The sequence below is a fragment of the Achroia grisella genome, unplaced genomic scaffold (genome assembly GCF_030625045.1).
Source record: "Achroia grisella isolate CSIRO2021 unplaced genomic scaffold, CSIRO_AGI_Agris_v1 utg114, whole genome shotgun sequence".
Taxonomy (NCBI): Eukaryota; Metazoa; Arthropoda; class Insecta; order Lepidoptera; family Pyralidae; genus Achroia; species Achroia grisella.
This window is the reverse complement of record NW_026712585.1, coordinates 541,579-569,081: the sequence shown is the minus strand read 5'-3', so window position 1 is coordinate 569,081 and position 27,503 is coordinate 541,579. Positions and strand designations below refer to the sequence as shown.

The 27,503-nt window shown below is 33.3% G+C and overlaps 1 protein-coding gene across 1 annotated transcript in view; it reads left to right on the top strand.

Annotated features, from left to right (window-relative positions):
• Positions 1–24,492, top strand: part of LOC131850352 (anoctamin-4) — a 32,130-nt gene extending 7,638 nt beyond the window's left edge. Inside the window, exons 2-25 of the mRNA XM_059200569.1 lie at positions 6,091–6,360; positions 7,043–7,167; positions 7,449–7,595; positions 9,291–9,467; positions 9,984–10,094; positions 10,320–10,454; positions 10,652–10,828; positions 11,405–11,556; positions 11,958–12,060; positions 12,521–12,628; positions 13,285–13,490; positions 13,966–14,132; positions 14,407–14,483; positions 14,836–14,976; positions 15,310–15,474; positions 16,720–16,863; positions 17,515–17,684; positions 18,643–18,782; positions 19,115–19,274; positions 19,638–19,683; positions 20,443–20,548; positions 21,409–21,584; positions 21,799–21,973; positions 24,271–24,492. Of these exons, the coding sequence (XP_059056552.1) occupies positions 6,099–6,360; positions 7,043–7,167; positions 7,449–7,595; positions 9,291–9,467; positions 9,984–10,094; positions 10,320–10,454; positions 10,652–10,828; positions 11,405–11,556; positions 11,958–12,060; positions 12,521–12,628; positions 13,285–13,490; positions 13,966–14,132; positions 14,407–14,483; positions 14,836–14,976; positions 15,310–15,474; positions 16,720–16,863; positions 17,515–17,684; positions 18,643–18,782; positions 19,115–19,274; positions 19,638–19,683; positions 20,443–20,548; positions 21,409–21,584; positions 21,799–21,973; positions 24,271–24,374 (3,474 nt within the window). The 5' untranslated portion in view covers positions 6,091–6,098 and the 3' untranslated portion in view covers positions 24,375–24,492. The remainder of the gene's footprint in view (positions 1–6,090; positions 6,361–7,042; positions 7,168–7,448; positions 7,596–9,290; positions 9,468–9,983; positions 10,095–10,319; positions 10,455–10,651; positions 10,829–11,404; positions 11,557–11,957; positions 12,061–12,520; positions 12,629–13,284; positions 13,491–13,965; positions 14,133–14,406; positions 14,484–14,835; positions 14,977–15,309; positions 15,475–16,719; positions 16,864–17,514; positions 17,685–18,642; positions 18,783–19,114; positions 19,275–19,637; positions 19,684–20,442; positions 20,549–21,408; positions 21,585–21,798; positions 21,974–24,270) is intronic.
• Positions 24,493–27,503: the final 3,011 nt, after the last annotated feature.

Sequence of the window (27,503 nt, the reverse complement as noted above, 5' to 3'; positions counted from 1 at the left end):
ACCCTGTGCGGCATCTTAATTATTTATCGCTCGTGAAGCAATTTTAATAAATCTTTTTTAAACTAAACGTGTAATAATTTTGTAAATATAGTAGGCGTTTACTTTTTTTAAAAGAAATGAGAGTTATGTAATTTTCAGCCTGGTTTCGAAGTTTAAGTAAGTTTATTCTAAATTATTCAGATATAATGATGACTTGTACCCCTCAATATAGGTAGGATACGCCTGTCAATATGAATACACTAGTTATTACGCCTACGTACATGTTGTGGTCATACTGCCAGCGGGGCGAAATTGAACATTGCTTTTAATATTTATTAGGAGCGGTATTAATACTCGGGTTAGTGTATCTGTATGTAATATAATGTATAAAAACAAGTGAGTAATATATATAAATGTGTATATAGAATTAAATAGAAAAAATAATAAACCATGCTGAAGAAGTAATTTAAAAGTGTATCTTATTTTCCCGTGAAGGCGGAAATTTGAAATTCTTATTAATATATATTTGGATTTTCCTATGTATCTGCTATATTACTATTTATGATTTCAGTCGACTATATGTATGTGTCAACTTAACGTTTTTGTAAAATCGTTTGGTCCCCACTTAAATTTCAATTTTTTCTACAGCTAAGCCAAAGAAACTAATTTGCTTTATAAACTGTGTTCCAATGTCAAGTTAATAAAGACAGAGAAATTACAGGGTACGCAGGTATAATACCATATCCAACATGTTCATATCCAGTTTTTCAAGAGTAGTACACAAGATGGCGCTCTATGAACAGTAACTAGGACGAAAAGGGCACAGATAAAACAACACATGAGGGACTCATGTTCTATAAAACTATATATCAATTACAAAAATACAGAAGTTTTCACGAATACAAAATGCAGTGTCTCACTCTGGTATCCCCAATCCCTAAGACAGTTCCGCTACAGCTTATAATTACGCTACCAGTGGGGCTTAACGCGGGCAGAGCAAGATGAAATATTAATAAGATCACAATCGCGTAGGTTGCCTTCATAATTTGATCCTATTTAGGTCGATATAATAATTATTTATACGACGTAGATATACCGTTTTTAACATAATTCATTTTAGTTATACAAAGACAATACATATTCGTAGTCCCTTATCATATACTACCTATATTTAGTGCTATTTTGTACGCCTAAAAACTAAACTAATTATTTAATAACTTTGATCAAATATTTACATATTTGATCAAAATTAGTTGTAAGTACAACATTTGATTAAAAGAGTGTAGTGGTTCTGTGACTATATAGATGTAAGTTTCTCCCTTAATCTTCTTCTTCTTTTGCTGAAACTAAATTCCGAATGAGAGGTAAGTAAATAAATGTTTACTTGAATAATGATTACGTAATTAATTAAAGAAAATCAAATACTATTTCTTGTTCCTCTCTCAAAAAATACAGTTACTTATGTGTAGGTACAAAAAGGAAAAAACTATATTATTACTAGGCAGATATGGGTGGCCTTATCGTTAAATAGCGATCTCTTCTAGGCAACATTTGGATGAGAGTGGTGATTAAATTTGCGTCTGGTCGTGTGCAATAATAATTACAATAAAATTTGTAGTAAAACAATTACAATGTAATACGTACAATGAATAAAGGTTATTTCTATTTCTATAGAATCGGTAGAGGCAATTATTCTAGATATAATGAGGTATGTCGAGATTTTTATTAGTTCCTTTACATATAGACAGATCACACATTGGAAATACTAATAGGATTTTTTTCACATATCTTTCATATCTCAGGTATAGTCTCAGGGAAAGCTACAAATTATTTATGATATTACAAAAGAATTACCGGCCTACTGGTTGGTAAGCGGTAAGCATCACCAACATGTATACTACGAACATCACATTATCATTTGACACCTTAGATAGCATTTATGAGTAACCATTTCAGACGATTGAGATGTCATGCCTGTTATCCAGTAATTTCAGTGATTAATCTGCACCCTACAATGAAAATACAACGAACAAAGCAAGCTGCTGGGCGGTTGAAGTCACGAGACTGGGATATTTCAATGATCGTTATGAGTGTAGACTACTCACAGTCTACGTCTGTTAAAAATATAATAGCGATACAATTTTCGTCATTCAACTTCACTCAAGCACTTTCAAATAGATACTTTATTTGTAGTACATCCTATCTATAAATTGTGTTTACTAAACATCAAACACTCTTTGAAGTGAAAGATTATTTCATACACTGAAAAGACCTACTTAGAAATATTCTAATATTTATTTAAACGTGCGTAAATTTAAATATATTCTGTTGATGTTTCCGTCAAAGAATTGCTTGTGCAGATTTGTGCGCTAAATTTATATTGTATTAGCTGATCTGCGCTACTTCGTCTGGATCATACTTACTTGACGTTTATCATTATATAATATACTAACTACTCGCCCCGGCTTGGCACGGGTGTATATGTATTATATATATAAACCTTCCTCTAGAATTACTCTATCTATTAAAAAACCGCTTCAAAATCCGTTGCGTATTTTTAAAGATGTAAGCATACATAGGGACAGTCTGCGACTTTATTTTATACTATATAATAATAATGATATATAATTTACTATATAGCCTGGGTTACTGTAGAGTTTGTGAGGTGCTGTGGTCACAAGGACATCGTAAACGATGTCCTTGTGACCACAGCACAGGTACTACGTGAACTACGTGTTACTCTGTGGACTAATAAGTTTATGAGCCGCGCTTGCCGCAGCTTGCGTAAATATTTATTTATTAATATATTTGCGAAATAATAATATTATTATATCTTCTTCACTCTTTACTCATTCGGAGTAACAGAGGTCTTGGCATTGTTAACTAGGAGTCGCTGTCATGGAGACTTCATCGTTTGATATACCCACATCGCTGTATTGGGTATTAATTTGGCTTTTGGCTTGATAGAGTACCCGTCAATAGCGAGTTTGCAATATAAATTGACGTAATGTTTTTGGTGTCGGTCAGATTCGGGTTGCCGGGAAATATCCTGGGCCTAATATGTCAAATAACGTATACTATTTTTTTCTTTTTTTAATTAATTAATTTATCTTGCCTCATTTGTTTTTCAATAATATAATACTTATTCAATAATACCAAGATTACACAAAGGATTGGAAAAATATTGAATTATTACTGACGAACTATGCTAAGGGTTATATAAAGTATGCATAATAATTGTGCTTTTAAGAGTAGTGACTGTTTTTAAAAGTATTTTAAATGTATTTCTGCATGTAAAAATATACAAATATCCCCATTTCGAAATATTAAACGACAAACTTACCTTGTGAATCTATCATACATCAACATCCCCAAATATCAGTAGCATTTATTAGTGTGCCGTGTGTGTGATTGTGTGTTGACGGCCCCGACGGTCTAGCGGTTTATCACACCGCCTTATTTCCGATGGTCGCGGGTTCGATTCCTCGCACGGCACAGTCATTTGTATTCATGAGTATGATTGTTTTTATCGGTCTGGGTGTTTTCTATGTATAATATGTATTTAGTTACGAAAAAAATATATATCTATGTATTTGTATCAGTTATCCAGCATCCATAACACAAGCTTGGGTCTAGATGGCGCTGTGTGAATTGTCCTGAGATTGCTATTAATAGTAAATAATTCACACAGCGCCATCTAGACCCAAGCTTGTGTTATGTTATATTAGTGTGACGTATCATAAACTAGTGAATGGTACTTTAACAAAAACGTCGAATGTCATAATTTTGAAATGAATTATTCGCTTTACTGCATTCGTAATATAACAATTTAACAGTCAATAACGTTTAGTTGACATCGTATTTCTTTTAGGTTTAATGGCTCTTTACACTATGAATTATGTGTGTGTGTGTATTAGGTTTAATGGCTCTTTACACACAATTATGTGTGTGTGTGTAAGCGTTAGTGATGTCCAAAGTAATTTCCTCAGTTATTTTTTTTTAATTACTTCGTTGTTCTGTGTATATCTTAGATCTAGGATTTATCCCGATACCACATGTGCGATTTATAAATCTAGATATTATCTAACATATAACATATAAATGTTGTCATTATCGAATAACAGATGAGTACCTATAGATATTCCTTATAACGTTTACTACCCCTACTACAAGGTCTTTACGCCCCCAATTAAAAAAAAGTGGCGTTTCTTAAACTCATCCTTATATTTTGTGTTTAAACACTGCTTTTGAAATAGGTTGCAAAAGAATGGCTTCGATATTTCTGTTTTAAGATCAGTATTGTTCTTTGCGGTTATACAAGTGTGATGTATTGGGGGAAAGGGGAATGTTAGTAATGTAGACTGTTGACCCCATTGCTAGCAATGTACCATATACTATGTATATATAGATAAATTACTTGTGAATTAGTCACGATGGGCTAACTGACCTGCCTTCATGTTCATCTAATCATCCTCCACTGGTGCCCCGCCATCGTAAATCACTAGTGCAGGCAGGTGCACCATTCCATTATCATGTACAAAAAAAACTGTAGTTATATAACAGTTATTGTTCAATAATTACAATAATAACTAACAAAAATTTCTGTAAACATATATGTATAAACAAATGTGAATAATAAAAAAACTATTTAAATCCGTACAGTTATACTAAACGAATCTATCATTGGATAGGTTTTCGTTACTGCATCCATAAATAGAACGAGATAGTAATGGTGTTGGTGTCTTGTTCTTTCTCATGCGTGCCAGAACTTATCTATCCATCGTTTGTCACGTTGTTTGTTCATACAGGTGACAGAATAAAACTGTAACACTAATTTTCACCGATCTCAAATTGTTTTTCATCAATTACGAGTGCCTACAAAGTAATAACCATCACATTTGTCCGATCACACGCCGTTGTTCTGAATTATTAAATGGATTATCGATTGTGTGGACTGTACACTGTAGATCTGTTATATTTGTTATGAATGTGTGACACGGTTGTTTAATGACGTTTGTTTGTTGGGCCTACCACGTTACGTGAGCAACTACGTGTAGGATACATTGATGATTTATAAAGACAAGGACGTCACGAAAGTATTTCGTGATGATTGTACCTACTGTTCATGTTTGTAAGTGCCGATTAGTAGTTTCCATTGTGGTAGCTTATTTGCTATTTCACTCGTATGAAAAACGATACTCATTAAGTTATATAATATTATTATACATTTGTCCAGGTTTTTTCTGCGAGATGAAAAGAAAGAATATTCATTTCATATTACATACTAGAGTTCAGACTACAAGCACTTTTAAATCGTCTTCATATAAAAAGTCTGAATTCGAATTGATGTAGAAATTTAATTGATTTTATTTATATTCGATTCGAGTTTTATTCGTGGTATCTAACCATCCTAGAAATAGCATATTTTTCTAAAATAAAATAATAGCGTATCGCGGAATAAAATACATATTTTCTAGAAACCGTTAAAACCAACCAAATTATATGACTTTATACTCATCCTTAGTTAGTAGAGGCGGATGCACCATTCCATTATTACCGATTTAAAAAATATGCAGTAAAGTCTCATTTACATGTATACACTTACTGCAAATGGACATTGATGCTTTGATGATAAAAGCGAATAAAGAAAATAACATGTAATAATGGATCGAAAAACGTCGTGGTGTCCTCTATCAGACTTATAATTATTTTGAATCGATCACAGTTCCACCTATTATCACTTCGCGACTAACTTACTTGGTAATTTCAACATGATGGTCAATATCTTCTCTGCGATGTTTCCTAACCGACTACATAAAAGAAAATTATTCTTAAATTCACTATTATTTATATCATTGGGTTTATTTTCCCAGATTTTATTTCTTTTAATCTAATTTAATGCCAATTCTGAATCTTTTTTTAATATAATATCATTAAAGTTTACCTATAATAATTTTCTAAGTTTTTAAGTAATCAAAATTAACATACATTATAGTTTATTTAAGCAAATTCTAATAATCTTCAATGGCTAATTCAAGTCATGATCATAAAGAATAATAAGTAACAATGAAAATAGTTTATTTTTAAAATGACAATTATTTTAATTTCCAGTATAAACGATGGAAAATGGCTACTCAGAAGAAATTACCGTTAAAAAGGTTGTTGCTCGACTCAACCAAAGAGCTCCTAGAACACTGGAGAAACTACCATCCGCATTGGAGAAAATGAGACAAAATGATACACAAAATCTTGAGAGCCATCAGAGTGTGTTGGACAGAGTCACTTTTGAAAGTGAAAGGTTAAAATCTAGCCACAGCGAGGCATCTTCTAGAAGAAACAGCGATGATGGCGGAAGAGCAAAAAAAGAAGTTTTTAGAAAAGGTATATATATGTAAATATTCTAATTTGTTTTTTCAAATTGTATCCTAATAGGCAGTTAATATCGAACTAATCATAAAAACATACTTCTAAGCTATCAGTAAAATTTCTAACAGCCTGTTCTTGTAACAAATGTAAATAGAGAACATATAGAATAGATAATTAGACCTCTCCAATCCAATCGAATAATTAGGCCTCCTTAACTTAAAATTTGAAGTAAACAATATAATATTCTACATAAAACGTCGTAATTTCCAGAAACTTGGAAGTGCAACGACAAAATTTGATTCCCTATATGGTGTTTATTTAGTAATTAGTGTTTTAAGAAGTCTGAAGAAATGAATTATGAAGTTATTAATAACAAGACAACATCAAGAGCCCAAATTGTATAAATATTAATCGTGTGACAGATTTTAATTAAATAATAATATCTCAAAACAATTCACACGACGCCATATAGACTCAAGTTAAGCAAAGCTAGTGTTATAGGTGCTAGACAACTAATACAAATATATACTTAAATTTTTTCTGTAATAACATACATAATGTATACAGAAAACACCCAGAAGGATACAAACAATCACACTCGTGTGTACATGTTTGTATCGTGCGAGGAATCGAACCCGCGGTGTGCTAAATCGTTACACCACCGAGGCCATAATAATATTCTCGTATACATTAACAGATGGAACGTCTTCAGAACCACCTACAGCCAGTGTAACTAATCATAATGTATGGAACGAATTAAGCAGCTCAACATCAACTACCAGAACTGAACTTAGTTTATCTGATAGCGCTACCGATGATCAGGTAAGAATTCCAAGTTAAAACAAAACCATGCTCGGCAAATTCCTTGGAACTGACCCTCCATTTACCTTAAAAAGCATTAACTTGTAGTTTATATCGATTAGACAAGCATTCTTATTATTATTCTACGTCCCTGTTGCTATAAAATAACGGAACCATTTCAGGTATGCTTAATAGCTTAATGGCTTTTTAAAAATTCCTAAGCTTAGACTACTTTGAAATCCGTTTATTTTGTATTTAATTTTCCGTTTGTACTGTAAGAAGTTAATTTATTTTTCCATCAGACCAAAACCCGTCGTAAGAGTCACGAGTCTGCATTACCAGGAACTCCATTACATCCTCGTGCACTGTGGAAGTCAGCAGACAGTCTCACTCCAGACGCTGCCTTTGGTACATCCCTGGCTGATATTATGGAAAGTCCGGCTAATAAGGTTGGTATATGTTGAAGTATAAACTTTAATTTTAAAAAAAAGTCGTCTGATCTAATTTTAATATAGCAAAAGAAGTAATAACTATACATAACATCCCATTGTCACTGTTAATGAAGATTATAGTTTTTATATTAAAGATTGCACTATCTTACTCTTCAGACCGTAACACAATATAGCATATGTTGCTATTTTAATAGAAATGAGTAACTCAAGTAATATTATACCACCAGATATTTCCAAATAAAAATTAAAGACTGATGTTTTCAGAGTGTTCCTATAAGAGATACGGGTGAGAAAAAGGTACTAATTTCTATAGCCATTTGTGTATTAGTTGCTTAATGTTCTGAGTAGTTTGATGTTAGAATAGTTTAAATAAAAATCATTGAATAAAGAGAGCAAAATATCAAAAGAAGTATTTGTGATCAGCATTCATTTACTAAATTAAAAAAAAATACAATTGTACAAAATAATCCATTTGGTCATTTAAACAAAATCATTTTTTCGCATGAGACCCACCTTTTACGATTTAAGTTATTATTTAGTAAATATATATATATTTATTTTGCTGTCAAATACAATGATGATATGATATTTAATACGCAGATCTGTAAATACTAATACGAAATATGTACCTTGTTCTTGTCGTAGAATGATAGCATGATTTGTGTACCTTGCTTTTAGTTAGCCCAGATGGATTCACATGCTTGTAGTCAATAACAAATAGAGCCTGTAATGCTCAGAGTTAGATGTACCTAACTACGTAATGAAATAATCTTTAGATGCACTAATTGTCTATAAGTTATTGTCGCCTATAAGTTATCGAAAATATTTTCTATAGATAAACAAACAAATACTTACTTACATACTTACTTAATTACACACACTACTTACTTACAAATACTTTATTTTCTCTATAAAATCAATATATCTATATCCCAGGACTCTTCAAGTCTATGGTGAATAGATTTCTTCTGTGTAAGAGCGCATCCTAGGTCTTGCCATCATTTTCCACCGGTAAACCCGGATGCGGTAAACCAACCGTAAACCCATTTATATTAAAGAAATGCATTCTGCTTTTGTACTCCTTAACGATCTACGAATCAATATTTTATATTACTTGTTCGTGTATTCGTTATGGATATTATGTTATCTGTGGTTATAGTCACGATTAGAAATGCCTACTACTACCGATGCATTTAATTAAAACAAATATTTATATTTTGTATTTTCTGTTAGAATATTATTTGAATAAATGACGCAACAAATAAAATGCAATTTTTTACATATATTAGATATTTTAGGATATTATGCAAATCTTACACATTTTAGTGAAATCCCCCAACACATATTGCACTATTCAATGTTACAACTTTCTGCTAAACAGTAAAATATATAAATAATAAAAACAAGACATCAAAATAAAATAAATAACTTGTATTTATTATATACTTCATAATCATAATTACATGACTACCAACCGTAGTTTCTTTCTTTCAATGAAATGTTACATATATACTTACCTATTCATATACAAAGAAATAGGAGCACGTTAAACGTTTAATGGAGAATAACGAATGGCAGGCAATAATAATAATTGTTACGCGATATTATTGGTTTCTTATTATATTCGAAATTTTACTCATTTGACCGAAAACAACTTTAATTACACACCTCTAAATTCCAAATTCCGTTCAGGTACATCTTCGAGAAGATATTAAATCGGAACATTCGGATAGTTCAGAGGAACACACATCTCGCAAGGGCTGGAGGTTTGTCAGAAACGTGACATCTGTCGCTATAGCCTTCTCCCCCAAGTGCAAGGAGACTGCTACCGCTCCAGCTCTTCCTGGCACCCCTTTGCCTGACTTTCAGGTTCTAATGCTTATTTAATTACGCACATCATCAGTATTGATTTTATTATTATTTTATATATTAGTTTTAGGAAGATTAACAGTGTAATTTCACATGTTACTGATCATATTGAATTGTCCTATGCCATTTAATAATAAGTTTCGCCAATAGTAATAATTTTCGCTTGTGTTGTATTCTTTGCCGATAATAAAGGTAATTTTGCACGGTAATTGAAATTTGTTTTGGTTTACGTAGTTAACATCACATTGTTAAATCTTGTTATTGTAGGTAAAACAACTAGAGAATTGGTTCGTTTACATGGCATAAGGGAGAAGCAGAGGATGAAAGATATATGTACAAATAAGTAGATTTAGAGTTTTATATTTTTTTGTAAAAAATATATGCATCGTCTAAATAACATATGAATATAAACAATTATAATGCATAGTTTTGGTTCTAATATTATATGTGCAAAAATTGACACTCACGTTAAGATATTTAAGAAATTATTTATTTAAAATAAATTTTCGTTTACAGCCAAAGTCAGAGAGCAAGGCATCAAATTATACAGCCAAAGATGATAGAAAACCATCACTGCCTAATTATACAAATGAGAAAGAGGAAAATATTGGTGAAATGAGTCCTGAGGTAAATAAAATATTAATGTGCAAAATGAAAAATTTTAAAAATAAGGCTTGATATGTCGATTAAAAATATAAAAATAATAAAATTGTTACAATACAATAATTAAAGATTTAAGCATACATAGGGACAGACAGTGACAGCGATTTTGTTTTATATTATGTAATAATGACAATGATGATATAATTTTACATTAAGGCTAATGAATATATTATAATTGAAACATTATAGGGGCTTGATCCAGAATCTCTGTTATTCCGAGACGGGCGTCGAAGAATAGATATGGTACTGGCTTATGAGGAAGAAGACTATGGAGTTATGACTGAAGCTGAAGCCAAAAGGAGAGAGCACAGAAAGACATTCCAGGTAGAGATGACTGTATATCTTAAAAAAAATTATAAATGTTAAACATAAAAAATAACAAAACAATAAAAAATGTCCCCTGTGAATAAATTATTATTTCAACTCTGAATGTGGTACGATTTTATAATTAATGATTTTTCCCAGGGTACAATACTGGGACCTCAAAATAATAATTGATTAATGACTCTTTATACTTTTAGGAGAATCTTATAAAAGAAGGCTTGGAACTAGAATTAGAAAATAAATGCCTATCGTTTGATGAGAAAACATGGTTTTTGAAGATTCATATACCATGGAAGTGTGAAATGAGATTAGCGGAAGTAATAGGAATGAAACTACCTACAAAACGTTTTATCTCGATATCAGTCAGAGCTTGGGTAGGTATCGTAATATTTTAAGTTTTATTGTATCTTATATTAACTTATGTGTAAATCTTTGCTTGTGTATTACTTTACTTTGGATTTTATACACTCCTTCGTTTTAGTACTCTTTATAAAGAGAATTACTCATAAACAGATTTGACATTATTACAATATTACCCGAGGTATCCTCCGTCCAATTCAAACGGGGATTGAAACTGTGACGCTCTGAGCTGAGATTCAAACCCCTAACAAATACGTCTTTATTCTGAATTCGACTTTAGTCTGAAGACGTGCCTTCAGTTCAGACTAAAGTCGAATTCAGAATAAAGACGTATTCTTCAGACTAAAGTCGAATTCAGAATAAAGACGTATTTGTTAGGGGTTTGAAAGTCGTATTTGTCAGGTAGGAGTCAGCCTTCTGCCGGTTACATATGTCATTCCGTGGGTTATAAGTGCCATCTGCACTCGCCTCATATCGTTCGATGTAGCTGTAAAGGCCAACTGGACAACAGAATTAGAATTTAGTTAGAAAAAAATATTAAAATTTTAATAATACTTGTGAAGATTTCATTTTCAATGTCTCGTCAACAGAGCGACGAGAAACAAGCTGAGAGAGATAAAAAATGGTATTCAAAATGGAGACGACGATGGAAACAGCTATATGAATATGAGCACAGTAGAATCGAACCTGAACCTTCATTTTACGATGCCACAGAACAGAAAGGAATTAGAAGAGAAGAACAGTAAGTTAAAGTATATTTAAAGGAATAAATTGAGGTTATCGTGACTCTCTGGTTTACTAACCTTATTTAATCCGAAAGGTTATGCGTTCAAATCTAACCAAAATACATTGTGAGTCAATTTATTAGTGACTTACCCATAGCAATAACTATTTCCAACATTGGCAATAGAAAATTGTTGGAAATAGTTACTGCGCCTATATAATTTAGCTTGGCAATTTGGTATTAATTTGGAAAACTGACTCTGTTTTCCAAATTAATACCAAATTACCAAGCGAAATGTGCGTATGTTAAGTGATGCATTATTATTTACCACGGCTTTGACAAGTAACTCTGACTACATTATCCGAAATGACAATCGTGAATCTTCGAACATATTGGATTTATTTTATAATTTATTCCAGGTTCCTAGTAAAAGATCGCCATACACAGTTCTCGCCAGCTCAAAGAAGTTTATTAGTTATGCAAATATTATTAAGAGCCAGATATGACAACACAGAAACAAAGGTAAACTGCAATTGTCGTTTTCAATAGCGTAATTAAAGATTCTTACTCATTTTCTGCATTTAATTGTAACAATAGTCGAATTGGTCTTTATATAGATTCGAACCTTCACAATATTACTGAAGTGAAAGACACGATTTAGATCGCAACCTGCAAGTAATGGAGTAAAATTAACATTGAATAGAAACGTAAAATGTATAATTTACAATTATAATTAAATTACATAAATATAGCAAGGTGCTTGACATCTGCAAAAGGTTAGACTGAGGTACCCATGCAGAAGGTAGGCGCTCATGACACCCCTGGAGTTTTCGTATTATATATTTCGAGTATTCGCATGTTTACTGTAGCCATTAGCTACTTTTACCATCAGTTGGGCTCTATGCTTTTATTACTGCGATTATCGCAGTATAAAAAATATGACTTTTTGCAATAATAAATTATGTTATTATAATTATTACAGATGGGTATACGTCGTTTGCTGAATGACGGCACGTATTCGGCTTGCTTTCCTCTCCACGAGGGCAGATATGACGTTGATTTAACTGACGGAACGGTTACAGATAGAAGAGTAAGTTAGAAAGGTCTTTTAATATCTAATAGAAGACGGTAAAAGAACTAAATACACATTTATTGCTCGAATCAAACCTGTATGATTAATGCAGGTCTTTATATACATGTTTTCTTTAGAATTGTCTTCGATAAAACATTGATTTATTGAGTACTTTGTCCCATATGCTGTCATATACATTACCTCATCGGTCCGGTCGGGTCATCTGCAACACTAATTTGGCAAAAAAAAACAAGAAAATAATTACTTTGTGACAACCCATATTGTCGATTCTCTCCAGAGATATAAACACTATAGAGAAATTAATTAATTAATTTAGAGGATTAGGTTCTTCTGCCAGTCAGTCACAGCATGTTGAATTTAAATATTCACAACGAAATGTTATAAAACGCATCGCAAGTGTAATTGGCAGTACAATATTGGCAGTCAAAGAATACCTCAGCATAATTACTTTATTTATATTCGCTTTTTTAAACAAAATTAACTTTAACCTGCACGGTCAACTTATCAATTTAGTTGAAAATTTAATTTTATATTATTTTATATACTTCAGATGAAAGTTGTGAAGTGTCATGCCTAGTTTTCGGCGTCGAATATATTTTACCCCTTTTCATGTACGTAAAAATTTATACAAATCTAACTTCGTATCTTTCCAGCTCTTATACTTAGAGTGGGCCCGTCCTGCCAAATGGTACAAGAAGCAACCTCTTTGGCTAGTCAGGCGGTATTTCGGAGACAAAATTGGACTCTACTTCTGTTGGCTTGGCTTCTATACGAAAATGCTTTACGCCCCAGCTATTGTTGGTACATTGTGTTTCCTGTATGGCTTAGCCAGTATGGAATCTGAAGACAATATACCAAGGTTAGTTTTTTGTTTCACTTGAATAAGCATTCAAGCTGCGAAACCGTCTTATTATGACTGCCAGGGATATCAACTGTAAATGATCCTCGTTATAAATACGAGATGTATGGTCATGGGTACGGGATGGAATATTTTCTTCCTCTTATCATGTTTTCATCCAAGTTTGTACAAAATATTGGCCTACGTAAATGGATGAAAATTCTATGATGAGGAAGTTAGAAATTCGATTTGAGCTGATATACGGTATATTTTTTTTATTTCTTCGTACGAAAACAAGTGCTTTAAGATTGGCAACACTGATGGTAACACGTGAACAGCAGTATGAGCATGTGAGTTCCTACTGTATAATTTCAATACCATATTTTGACACCGGAACACTGCTTAAAAAGCAAACTATTTCAAATATTATTTAAATCTATTTTCTTAACATAACTTCTAAAATTATTATTATATACTTCTTTATTTCTTATTCTAGTCAAGAAATCTGTGATCTGAAGGGTCCTGGAAACACCACACTCTGTCCATTGTGCGACAAAGCCTGCCAGTATCAGAGTTTATCAGACTCTTGCCTATTTGCCAAGCTGACGTACCTCTTCGATAACCCGGCTACAGTTTTCTTCGCTATCTTCATGTCCTTTTGGGGTATGTATTCTGAAGACAATGCAAAATACATATTTATAATAATCTTAAATTGATGATATATACTAGGTATATCTGTCATTGGGATAGGCAGAAAGAATAGAACTTGAGAGTTTTGTCATTGAAGGATCAGACAACTTTTGGTAACTGGCTATTATGAAGTAGAAGTTTTAGCATATCTTATTTATTTTAATTCTATCATTCCTGTTCATTCATAAAAAAAACTAGTAATATAGCTACATACTAAAAGACTCTAGAACGTATATAATTGTTCCAGCTACCACATTTTTGGAGTTATGGAAAAGGAAACAGTCAATACTAAGGTGGGAGTGGGACCTCGGCGGTGTTGATCAGGTTATATCTTTTTTGGTCTTCTTTCCTTGCTTCATTATGACTTATAAATATATATTTTTTTAATTTATTTGTATGTACATAATAAAATCGCGATAAAACGAAAACTGTCTGTTTGTGTGCTAGGCTTCTCTATGTAAAATGGTTGGAGGAATTAGTTATGAGTTAATATAGAAGACTGAGACGTACCCCCCACCTCCCCAAAGAGCCTAAACTAGGTTTTTATCTTATAAATACGCCATCTATAATTATTAGTTCATTTATTTATAAAATATTACATGGCGTAAACAACTGTAGGCGATGATAAATTCGCAGCCACTATTTTTTAATGTAACTTGGCCAATAATACGTTTAGGATGAAGAACCACGTCCTGAGTTTGAAACGTCAGTGAAGACCTTCAGAACAAACCCCGTGACCAGGGAGAAGGAGCCATTCTTACCAGCTTGGCAAAAGACCATGAGATATGTAGCTACCAGCTCAGCGGTATTGTTTATGGTTAGTTTTTTTCATTTTTATCGTAATCATATAATAATATGGGTACTTACATAATATAATAATAACTGTAGTGTTTGCCTTCGTAATTATCGGCTCACAGACATACACCACTCTTCTCACTTGCCGTACACAGCTTAATAGCCTCATGACGCCAGCAGTGTGCATTAGAGATGACATGCTTCTTTCTCTTTCCCGCATATACTACAATATAAATTTATACATACCAAAAGACGGCAGTAGACTAACCCTTTGCCTCGTTAAATTCAAATATAACTAACGAAATGTGGGCATACGGAAGCTATATTTTACTGAGAATAAGTTTAATTTCCACAGATTACAATAGTAATGGGTGCTGTACTGGGCACAATAATTTACCGTATATCTATGGTGTCAGTTATTTATGGTGGGAGTGGATTCTTTCTGAAGAGGCACGCCAAGATCTTCACCGCCATGACTGCTGCGCTTATTAACTTGACCATCATCATGATACTTACCAGGGTAAGTTTCATAAGATTTAAATATTTTAAGAGGATCCCGTTTTCTTTAATTGCTGAAACTACCATCTTTTATGTTAATATGATTGATACGTTTTGGTAAAGACAAGAAATAGTAATTATCAGTATAGAAGTAGAATTAGACTTTGTATAAATTCTTCTAAGTCCGTACCTCAGTCGCGTCTATTTTAGCCGCCAAGCAGCTTTCTTTATAAACTGTGTCGATTAGGCAGTGAAATTATAGGATAAGAGGAATTAAATCTTAGTACTCTGGAATGGCAACGCATGCGGGTACTACTGATGATGATAATAAAACACAATGGGGTGCACAAATTCAAAGCCTTGCAGCGAAACTAAGTTCGGCAGCTTTTGCCGTGCGTAAGGTTAGACAGTACACTGATACTGATACTGCTAGATTAGTCTATTTTAGTTATTTTCATAGTTTACTCTCTTATGGAATATTACTATGGGGAAAAGCGGCAGATATTAAAAATATATTCATATTACAAAAACGTGCCGTTCGAGCGATCTACTGTATGAAGAGTCGTGACTCATTAAGAGAGAAATTCAAAGAGGCAAATATTCTCACCGTTGCTTCTCAATTTATATATTCAAATATCCTATATGTTCATAAAAATCTTGCCTTATTTCCAAAAAACAGCAATATTCATAATATTAATACAAGATTTAAAGACAAACTTGCTGTCCCCAAGTATCGTTTAGAAAAAGTTAATAGGTCTTTTATGGGAATAGGTATAAAAATTTACAATAAGATACCAAAGGATATGTTGGAATTACCCTTAAATAAATTCAAAACATCTGTTAAATCATATTTACTGAGCAAAGCCTATTACTCACTAAACGATTACTTGAATGACGAGTGTGCATGGCAATAGTTGTTCATGCACTGAATTTTCATTTAATGTTAGACATAGACACCTATATAAATATACATTGTAAATAAACTGGCTTTAAAAAAAAAAAGTAATTCAATTGAGTTTCTTGCCAGTTCTTCTCAATTGGATCTATATACCGAACTGGACGGTAGGGAAAAAAATAAAATTATAATGTAAAAATTTGACGTTCATAAGCGGCTAAAATGTCCTACATGAATAAATGATTTTTGAATTTGAATTTGAATTTGATGTACGACGATAGTGCTATCAATTATCTAATATGTTGTGCTATTCATGTAGGTAATAGCCAACAGTTGATGCTAACTTTTAACATAAATTAATTCTCATTTCAGATATACGCAAAAGTGGCAGTATATCTCACAAATATGGAGAATCCTCGCACGCAAACTGAATATGAGGACTCGTACACGTTCAAGATATTCTTCTTTGAGTTTATGAACTTCTATTCTTCGCTGATTTACATTGCGTTTTTCAAGGTATTCTATTCCTATATTAAGCTTCTAAAAATGGTTTGACACATTATATTTACTCTAAAGTTACTGATTTTGGACTTGAAATAAAAATAATTGTTGTACATTTGTCTTGTTATTGACTCGAGGATTACGATTTATGTGTATAAAATGACGTTTAGGTACTGTTATTCTACTTTGTGTGATCTTGTTACGGTTTGGCTGAAAAATTACAAGGTACAGAGGAATGACACCATACTCCTCGCGCAAGCCAACGGGATGCTGTTCAAGTCTATAAGGTACGGATGCCTTTTTCCTAGAGGTTAGCCATCTGCTCCTTCTGATAATGTAGATTTCCTTTATGGATAAAAATATGGAATGCGCATCCACCTGCACGAACGGTACATACATACTCAGTTTCGAAATTTATAAGAATAAACTATCTTTATTGATTTCTGGAGAAACAAGAATTGGGCATGGTTATTGTAATGCTGTGGTATGGTACTGTGGTGGTGTGCATTATCATAATCTGTTTTTTCCTAATCTCATATCATTTAGAGATCTCCCTGAATGACGAATATTGCTATTATTTAAGCCACTAACCCTTATTACCAACAATAATCTTCTGTATTATTTATAGAGTGGAACAAGTATTACTTATTAGTACTTTATCACCAGGGCCGGTTCTACGATTACCCAGGCGATGATCAAGCAAGAAAATCAGAATTTTTCAAGTTAAAGGGCGACATCTGTGACCCCGCGGGCTGCCTGTCGGAGTTGTGCATACAGCTGGCCATCATCATGATTGGCAAACAGTGCTTCAACAACTTCCTCGAGCTCGGATACCCGTACGTACGTGTGTTGTGATTGTCTTGTGCTGTTACTCCATCTTATCCCATCTTAGTGAATGCGCGATCAACCAAACGCGCGGAGTAAATATAGTCGTTTCTGAAAATTTCCTTTCCTCTGTCTTTTAGCTGACTTCATTTTGTCCTACGTCTTAAGTAATGTGCGTTCTACCAAACGCGACAAGTAAAAATAGTACTTACGTTTATGTTTCAATTTTCTGACTGACTCCATCTTGTCCCGTGAATGCGCTATGTATCACCCACGCGGAGTTAAAATGGTCGTTTCTGGAAATAAGGATGATATTGCTAACAATGGAATATTTGTACAGGGTCGTAAACAGTGTAATAAATCAAATAAATCAAAAGCGATAGACGGTGTTTGTGAGATTAAACAACTTCTGTCTAGAACCAAAGCTAGATAAAGAACATTGAAATTTCTTTTTCATATATATAATTTGCACCGTCCCGTGATCTATTTTATAGACGCATTAAATGTGCGTTTGCGATAATTTGATGAGTTTCTTGGTGAAAGTAGTCAATTGTCATGAATTATTTATTTATGTTATTGAAATGGCAAATAGTGCTGTTGGCCGCAGCTGACTACAGTTTCACTGAACGATAGGGAGGTCAAGTGCAGATGGCACTCCAAATTCGGGGAAAGATTTGTGGAGTGGCTGTAGATCAACTTCTGCCTGATAGATACGACTTTTGTCTGAGGGCACCGCTAATAGTTCCAACCTCGGTTCAAGCCATTGTAACTTCGATCTCCGTATGAATTGGACGGGGGATCGATCGGACGGACTGACGGCCTAGAACCATGGTCATATGTTACTATGCATTATATTATAGTTCCTCCGTACTAAGATCTCTGTAATCATATATATGTATAAATGGTTAAAATAGTTAAATTTCTTCTATTTGATTTAGGCAATACAATAGGCATATTAATTTATTACAGGAAATTCCACAATTGGTGGAGACAGAGATCTCATCGCGCTGTTACAAGGGATAAGAACAAACCAGACATGGCATGGGAACAAGACTATCACCTCCAAGATCCCGGGCGGCTCGCTTTGTTTGATGAATACCTGGAAATGAGTAAGTAGACATTTTCACAAACACACACATTGAACTAAATAGTTGACTTGTTATAAAAATCTGTTAGCTCAGTAGCTTCGGCGGCAGCAATATGCTAAATCCTTTTTTATGGTAGCATATTACGATGCCCTCTCTTTACTTCCGATAGTATTGGGTTCGATTCCTCACGCGGTGCAAACATTTGTATTCTTGAGTATGATTGTTTGTATGGGCGTTTTCTATGTATTTACAAAAAAAATCTATGTATTTATATCAGATATCTTAGTACGAGCTCTGCTTATGATCCGTGGATTGTTCTCGATTATGATTTTTCGTTTTGAAATCTTTCCCAGTTCTCCAATACGGTTTCGTAACATTATTCGTGGCAGCATTTCCATTGGCGCCACTGTTTGCTCTACTCAATAACATTGCGGAGATCAGACTGGACGCGTACAAAATGGTGACACAAGCCAGACGCCCTCTAGCTGAAAGGGTAGAGGACATAGGAGCATGGTAAGTTATAATAAGTATCTAAAACTGAATAAAAAAAACAAAAACAGCTTGCAAGTTAGTTTTAAGAACATTACATATCTCGAAGAAAGAAATCTAACCTCCACCCCCTATGGATGCTACTGTCAGCCCCTAGGGTGCTGCTTACAGATTCTAAGGGATTATATTAATTATTATAATAATAATATATTCTTAATGGTGCTACTTTCACCTCATAAGGAATGCTACCTTTACCCCCTAGGGTATGCTACCCCCACCCCCTAGTGCGTGTATATAAGGGGATAGGGCTATTTTATGAAAATTATTTTTTACAATACTACGTTTCAATTATAAACGTGTGACATTAGAATTGCAAATCTATTACAGGTATGGTATACTGCAAGGCATCACCTACGCTGCTGTTGTATCTAACGTAAGTATTATCGAAATATGTGTTAAATATTTTTTATTAATTTTTATTTCGCTGCATTGTAAACATCAATTAAACTTTACAACTACCTAGTCATCTGGTGGTCTATCATATCGCTTTATGTCTGATGGCTGTAGATTCGATTCTCGATACTGGACTATAAAGTGATGAAATATTTTTTTACTTGTGGTTCTCGCGACATCGTCCGTGTAAACAATTGTAGATGCTATTTATTGATACTAATCCAACTAAAAAATAAATAAAACATTTATTCAACGCCATACATTATTTAATTATTTATTAAAAACTAGCTGTTCCCGCGACTTCGTCCGCGTGGAATTTACTTTATTTTTCTAAAATAAAAGTCTAATTTATTCCTTATTATAACAGCTACCTGCCAAAAAAAGTCCCGTCAAAATCGGTCCAGCCATTTCAGAGATTAGGCAGAACAAACAGACAGTAAAAATTGTAAAAAAAATTATTTTACTTATATTCATATTCATGTAGTAAAAAACGTACAAACAGACATTTCAATTTTATTTATATGTATAGATGTAATTGGAAATAAAAGCTATGTTTGTAATATTATGTTATCTGTGATTTCTATGATTTCTTTAACCTGTATGTTGATAGACGTTTAAAAACATGTTCTGTGAAATTTTCATCGTAATTCACAAACAACACATGCTTAACACACAAACAGATAAACTGATTCTCTCCTCATCACGATTTATTTATGTAAATATAATATTTGTATTCCAGGCTTTTGTAATCGCATACACGAGTGACTTCATACCGCGCATGGTGTACAAATACGTATACTCCCCGGACAACACGCTGGCAGGTTACATCTATCATTCTCTCTCATGTAAGTTTAAAAAGAAAATATTTATATGACCTACTACGAAAAATTTTGAAAATTTGAATTTGGAATTCGGAAGACATTGTGCGAACTTTTTTTCTCTTTTCTTCTGGCCACGAAGATTATTGTTCGAACTTTGCATTTTATGTTAATTTTGTTAGGGAAACTACTCTGCTACCAAAATTTTGGGGAATTTACTCTCTGTATATATAGTGAAAAATGAGTGGAAGCGTCAGCGTCACGTACCTGTATGGTTCTGCGGATTTCTTGGGCTTCAGGGTCTCGAAGATATCTTCGCTAGCTTTCCAGTTTCACAGTTCTAATTTATTTTAATTCACAATAAAGGCGCGCGCGCGTCTTGACCGGCGTACGGTCAATTCAGTACTATAGGTAAGGGAGGGGAAGTAAAAGCGCGGGAAGACGCTAACGGACTCTAATATAATAATCTGTGCTTACGATGGTATATTTTGAACAATTTAAATTTCGATTCCACAGAGTAATTCACATTCACAGACTTGCGTCACTAGGAACAAAATTATTTTTGTATGAATCTATGTAACAATATTTTAGTACGGTATTTACAATTAATTATTTGTATAGAATTGTTTTGAAGATTTTGTCCGCATATATGTACTCGTATATTTATATAGGCCAACTCCAATAAAATGAAAACTATTATAATTTATGAAACTTTCCACACTTTGTTTTCAAATCATAAATGCTTTAAGAACTAAATCAAACTTAAAAACTATAAAGCAGAGGTAGCATAGATAAATGATAATATATAAATTGTTAAACAATAAACATAGATAAATTGTTTTGTTTTTAATGATCCATTTGAGGACTTCGACTTGATGTATGTACAGTGTTCAATACATCGGATTATCAAGCCGATTGGGGTGCTGATGAGAAGGAATACGACCCGCCCACGTGTGCCTACAGGGGCTACAGAAATCCCCCCAACCACAACGACCCTTACGGACTTTCTCCCCACTACTGGCACGTGTTCGCCGCACGACTAGCTTTTGTAGTCGTTTTTGAGGTAAATATTATAGACACATACCATTTGCGCGTAACACATTGCTTTTAACTAATTACAACATTAAAAATGAATTAAAATATAAATTCAATTCAGTAAATTCACGTACCCTCAAATGGGCTGAAGTTGAAAATCATTGTTTTGTTCTCTGAACAAAACAATTCGACCATAAAATATATAACTTTGAATCTGTAAAAATGCATTATAATTTTTCCAGCATGTGGTGTTTGGTTTGACTGGACTGATGCAACTGTTCATACCGGATGTGCCGAGTGAGCTGCGGACGCAGATGCAACGGGAAGCATTGCTGGCCAAGGAAGCCAAATACGAACACGGCAGAAGGAGATTATCCACAGACAGACAACTGATTCCACAGAAAACTGAAAGTGGCGGTAAGAATACATAAGATACATACTACAAGAATACTTTGACGGCCTCGGTGGTCTAGCGGTTTAGCTTTACACCGCTTTACTTCCGATAGTCGCGGGCAGGGGCGGGCTAAGGGCTTTTTGGGCTGCAGCCCTCCTAGGCTGGAGGATACAAAGGGCCCCGAGTTCCCACTGAAACTATATTTAGAATATAAAAAATATCTAGAATGTTAATAAACCTATCATAAGGTTGGCAACCCTGAGATCAATTAACTCATACAAGTGCGCCTCTATCGAAAAGAACGGGGAGTTTCAGGTTGCTTGTTTTTAGTCAGTGAAATTTTTTTAGTTGAGTAATATAATTAGATAAGCTCCTAAGTAGATTTAACTCAGGGCCCCATAAATTCACGATGCGCTCCTTGGTCGCGAGTTCGATTCCTCGCACGGTACCAATATTTGTATTCATGAGTATGAATGTATCGGTCCGGGTGTTTTATATGATATGTATGTATTTATGAAAACAATATCTATGTATTTGTATCAGTTATTTAGTACCTATAACACAAAATTAAGCTAGCTAATCGAACCCGCAACCATCGGAAGTAAAGCAGTGTGCTAAACCAGATCACCGAGGCCGTCAATATTTATACTACTAATAATATATTAATTAATTTGTTAACAATGTTTATATTACATATATACTCGTACACATATTATAGTACACGTGCCAAGCTGACTCTCCTTCCACGTGTCATGTTGTTATTTATATTAGCTGTCATTACGTATTTGCTTATCATTAATACATTTACAAATCGACGTCTGCATTTGTCGTTACTTGTTAGCAGATATTTAGTTATCAAGAGAGTATTCAATCAAATTAAAATATCTTTATTCATGTACCTAGATCTATTACAGATAGATCTCTTATGATATGTCAAATCTACCGTCAGTTCGGAATGCTTTCGAGATGAGAAGTGCTGATAAAAACTCAGCTCGTATTCTTTTAAAATATATGTACATGTTTACAATAATATAGATTTATTTTTAAATTCAAATTCAGGAAAATAGCGTGACCACCAGTATATGCTATTGCAATTTTGTGAAAAGCAAATAGTCTAATCTGTGTTCGTAAGCCCAACAGCCGTGTCCCGTATAGTATACAGGCTTATTGTGGCCTAAAATGACTACAACCACACTCACCCTATTAACCTCTACTGGTGCCCCGCCAACGTATATTGATGATTTATTTATTTATTTATTTGCTTTGAATAGGTTACATTGTTCTTACAAATTAATTTACAGTTCCATATTCAGCTGCATTTTGAGCGTGCAAATTTAAATTCATGTTAATATAACTTGTTAAATGATAAAAAATATATTCATCATATTATCATTTAAATAAAATATATTTACATATACAAATAATAAATATTGTTATCTGTAATTAAAAGTTTGTCTAGTCAATAGATAGATAGATAGATACATATTAAAAAAATACTTTAATTAATTAATAAGAATTTTAATTCTGACGTTTGTATCATCTCTTAAACCATAGCAAATATAACCGCATTTTTATTTAACTTTTGATGGTCGCGTGTTAGATATCTAGCATGATTTAAATATTTACTTAATAAATGTATATTAGTATTTCTATCAGTTGTCTAGTACCACATATTAATATCTGCGTCCATAACACGACCTCGAGTTTGCTTGGGTCTAGATGGCGTTGTGTGAATTGTTCATGGTATAGCCCGTGAGCCAGTGGCTTTGTTCTTCAATTCATTAGTCCCGGTTGTCTTTTTTATGACAACAACGTATATCGTGTGTAATTTTTTTGTTACTGTATTTAATTTTAAATAAATTTTCATTCTTTTTCTCTTAAGTCTTCGAATATAATAATAGTAGATTTAATATATAATAATAGACTTTGATAGTTTGTACTAAAACTTATGGTTTTACGGCACTACAGTATTGATATATACCTACTTTTTAGTATAAAATAAATTATTGCTCTTGTTTCTGTCGAGTCTTCTAGGATTTGAAGTTTGGTTGTAGATGTTATATAAATATTTTGCTTGTACTAAAACTAAGATGGTCACCACCACTACATAGTATAAAACGATGTCGCTGTCGCTTTCTGTCCGTCCCTATATATGCTTAAATCTTTAAAACTACGCAACGGAATTTGAAGCCATTTTTTTAATAGATAGAGTGATTCAAAAGGAAGGTTTATATATATAATACATGTACACCCGTGGGAAGGAGGGGTGAATTAGCTATTCAGCAGTAGACAATAAATATTTAAAAATGAACTTCCACAGACCGCGGTGGGCCGTGGCTCCGGCGACACTCGCGAGCGTCCGACGGACTCGACGCACACGTCGCTGTCGCTCAGCGACCTTCATCCCCTACCATCACTCATTAATATTTCCCGTCATTTTATTATACCACGTGCGCTGTAGCATGGTGCGGGTGAGTTTCATTAACGTTTCGTTTCACTCAAAAGTTGCCGCGATTCACATATTATTACTTACTATTTCGGCTGTACCACATTCGTAATATATTAAATTAATAACTGTATTAACTTAAATGTAGCAACTGTTAAATGTAAAATTAGTAACTGTCACCCGCACCATACTACAGCGAACTTAATACTTTAGGACTTTACATATGTATTTTAATTATAGGTATTTTAAGAATAAACAGTGGCGTAGCGTGGTCATTCTTAACTGGGGTTTTAGCCCACTCAGTCTATATATTCATACATAAAACAAAACTGCATCCCTCTTTACGAAAATTGTATGTAACGACTTTGTACGAAAAGTATGAAATTTCGTACACAGAATACTTTTTTTTAATTGTACACAATAATTACATTAATTCAATAAACAAATCATTACATGTATTTTATACATTTGACACACACACTACAGTCTTTTTAAATATAACCTTAATAACGTTCAAACATATAAGTAATTTAAATTAGGTAATTATGGTTGAATTTGAACCATTGGGCAACCACTAGTTTTAATTATTAGCCACACAAAACGAATAAAGCAGCTTAGTTATGTATATGTACATTATTTTTTTTCCATTAATAAAACAAAACACTTTTCCGTGTATTACATTAAAATTTGCTCGTTCCTCGTCTTGGTACTGGTAATGCATCTCCCACATTACGCCACTGATATTTCATTTAATATGTAATTGAAATGACAAACCAGTTGCGGCTCACCTGATGATTGAATAATTATATTTGTATACTGATAGAAATATATAGAAGTCATAAAGATCATTTACTCAAACTCATCAACTCATCACTGTGTATAAATAAATTTAGACACTTAATTAGCTTACGGTTTCAAAATTACTTCTTTGTCAATGTTTTTCAATTAGAAAAGCATGACACAATTACATTTTACTCATGTTAGACAATTTTCTGTATCGATATTTATTATAGTTAATTTATTTAGATTGTGTAATAGATAATTATGTATATTTAAGATGTTAGGTAGTTTAGAAAAGGTATTTTTATTCGACTGACTTTTTAAGATCGAAATTTTAATTTTGATCTATGATATTAAATATTAAATGTTGCATTTAAATTACTATGTTTTAATTAAAGTATATTTAAACTATAAATTTGTTAAATGTAACGGTAAGAATGTAGGAGTAAATTATTGTTAAAATATTGTTCACTAATTACTTAGTACCAGTCTATGGTATGTTTTTTTTTATTTGAAGCCCCAATAGTGTAATGGCGGATGTTCATGTAAATAGATAGGTATTTTAAACACTTAGAAAGTAATTATTTAATAGCACGAAGGGAAAGTGGATCATAGTAAAATGCTCAAGTCAACGAAATAGATTACATAATGGCAGGTGCGATATTGTGAACTGATGTCAAATAAAATTAATAATGAGTATATTGCGTGTTTTATTTCAAAATGACTATTATCCCAGATGGGGTCAGGGACATTTTTTTGGTAATGAACGATAAAGGAATGGTGCACCGGCCTGCGCTAACGGTTTACGCTGGCGGGGCAGTAGGGGATAATAAAATGAATATGAGGTCAGCTCAGTCAGCCCATCGTGGCAAAATCACCATGAATTTATCATGATAGTTTCCAAAGGGAACTGCGTGGAGGTCAACCTGACATTGTACACTACTAGTAATGGGAATATTAGTCCATGTTACCACAGATAACACAACATTATATATACTAAGGATCTTCCCCCAGTCAGGGCCTTATAAACTGTCGATTGTGGTAAATGCGTAACACATGACATGCTGCTGTGACATGCCCACATTTCGCAGGATATAGCTAAGGTAACCGCGGGCTTTTTAGAGGGTTTATCACTGTCTCTCATTATAGTCTAGTTTTTTGTGCGACAGCCACGATGGTCTAGCGGTTTAGCACACGGCTTTACTTCCGATGGCCGCGGGTACGATTCCTCGCACGATGCAATCATTTGTATTCATAAGTATATTTATTTGTATGTATTTACAAAAAGAATAAATATCTAAGTATTTATATCAGTTGTTTAGTAGCCATAGCACAAGCTCTGCTTACTGTGGGACTAGAATCTAACCAATTTCTGCCAATTTGTAAACTGTATTATGGTTGAAAAAAATATTATATGGTAAATTATGGGTCGCTGAGGCATAACACGTTTGTTCTCAAAAGTGGCAACGCATGACATATCAAGGACGTTACAATAGTTTTGATATGTTCGTTATGCTGTTCATATACTTACATATATAGCGGACAGTTAGCACATTACCTATATGAAGTCGTTCGTCTGCTTATTTGCTATTACATTGAGATTTTATGTGGCCTGTTCTCGGTACTAATCACCAGCTTGGCTGTGATATGGGGAAATAACAATAGTTACAACCACAGACAATTCACTCAGCGTCATCTAATTCTAACCTAAGCAGAGCTTGTGTCATGAATACTAGGATACTATTTTTTTTATATATCTATAATTCGATAAATATTTATATAAATGAATTGAAACACCTATGCGAAGCCTGGGCGAATCTTACTTAAACTTTATAAATGTTCTTTGTTTTCGTCTTTCGCAATAATTGTCACTACTTCATCCGGTCTTCTTCGAAATTCAAATTATGCTGACAGATAAAATTCTTTGACGTAATGAGTACGTATATGGTCATAGTTCGGTATGTATTTGTAGACCTATGTATGTCTGTACTAAGTAGACAAACTAGACTATCATCACACCAGAGGTCATCACCTTTACATGATAATAAACAACTATTTCCATAGTCACCATTATAGAGTGAAATAGATATTCGACTTAGATAAAACAATTTGCGTATCGCTGTTTTATCTGTATCAAAGAAAGCAGAAAAAACCGCGCGCAATAGATCGTTTGTGTAAAAGATATACATAAATATAACATTATTTTTTATAAGTATAATTGGTAAAAGTCACGGGATTTCACCACCTTTTTTATTGAGTTGCCGATATCGAGTACCGCCATGATCACATACAAAATCTTTTATGGGTAGACACATTCGTCTACCTTC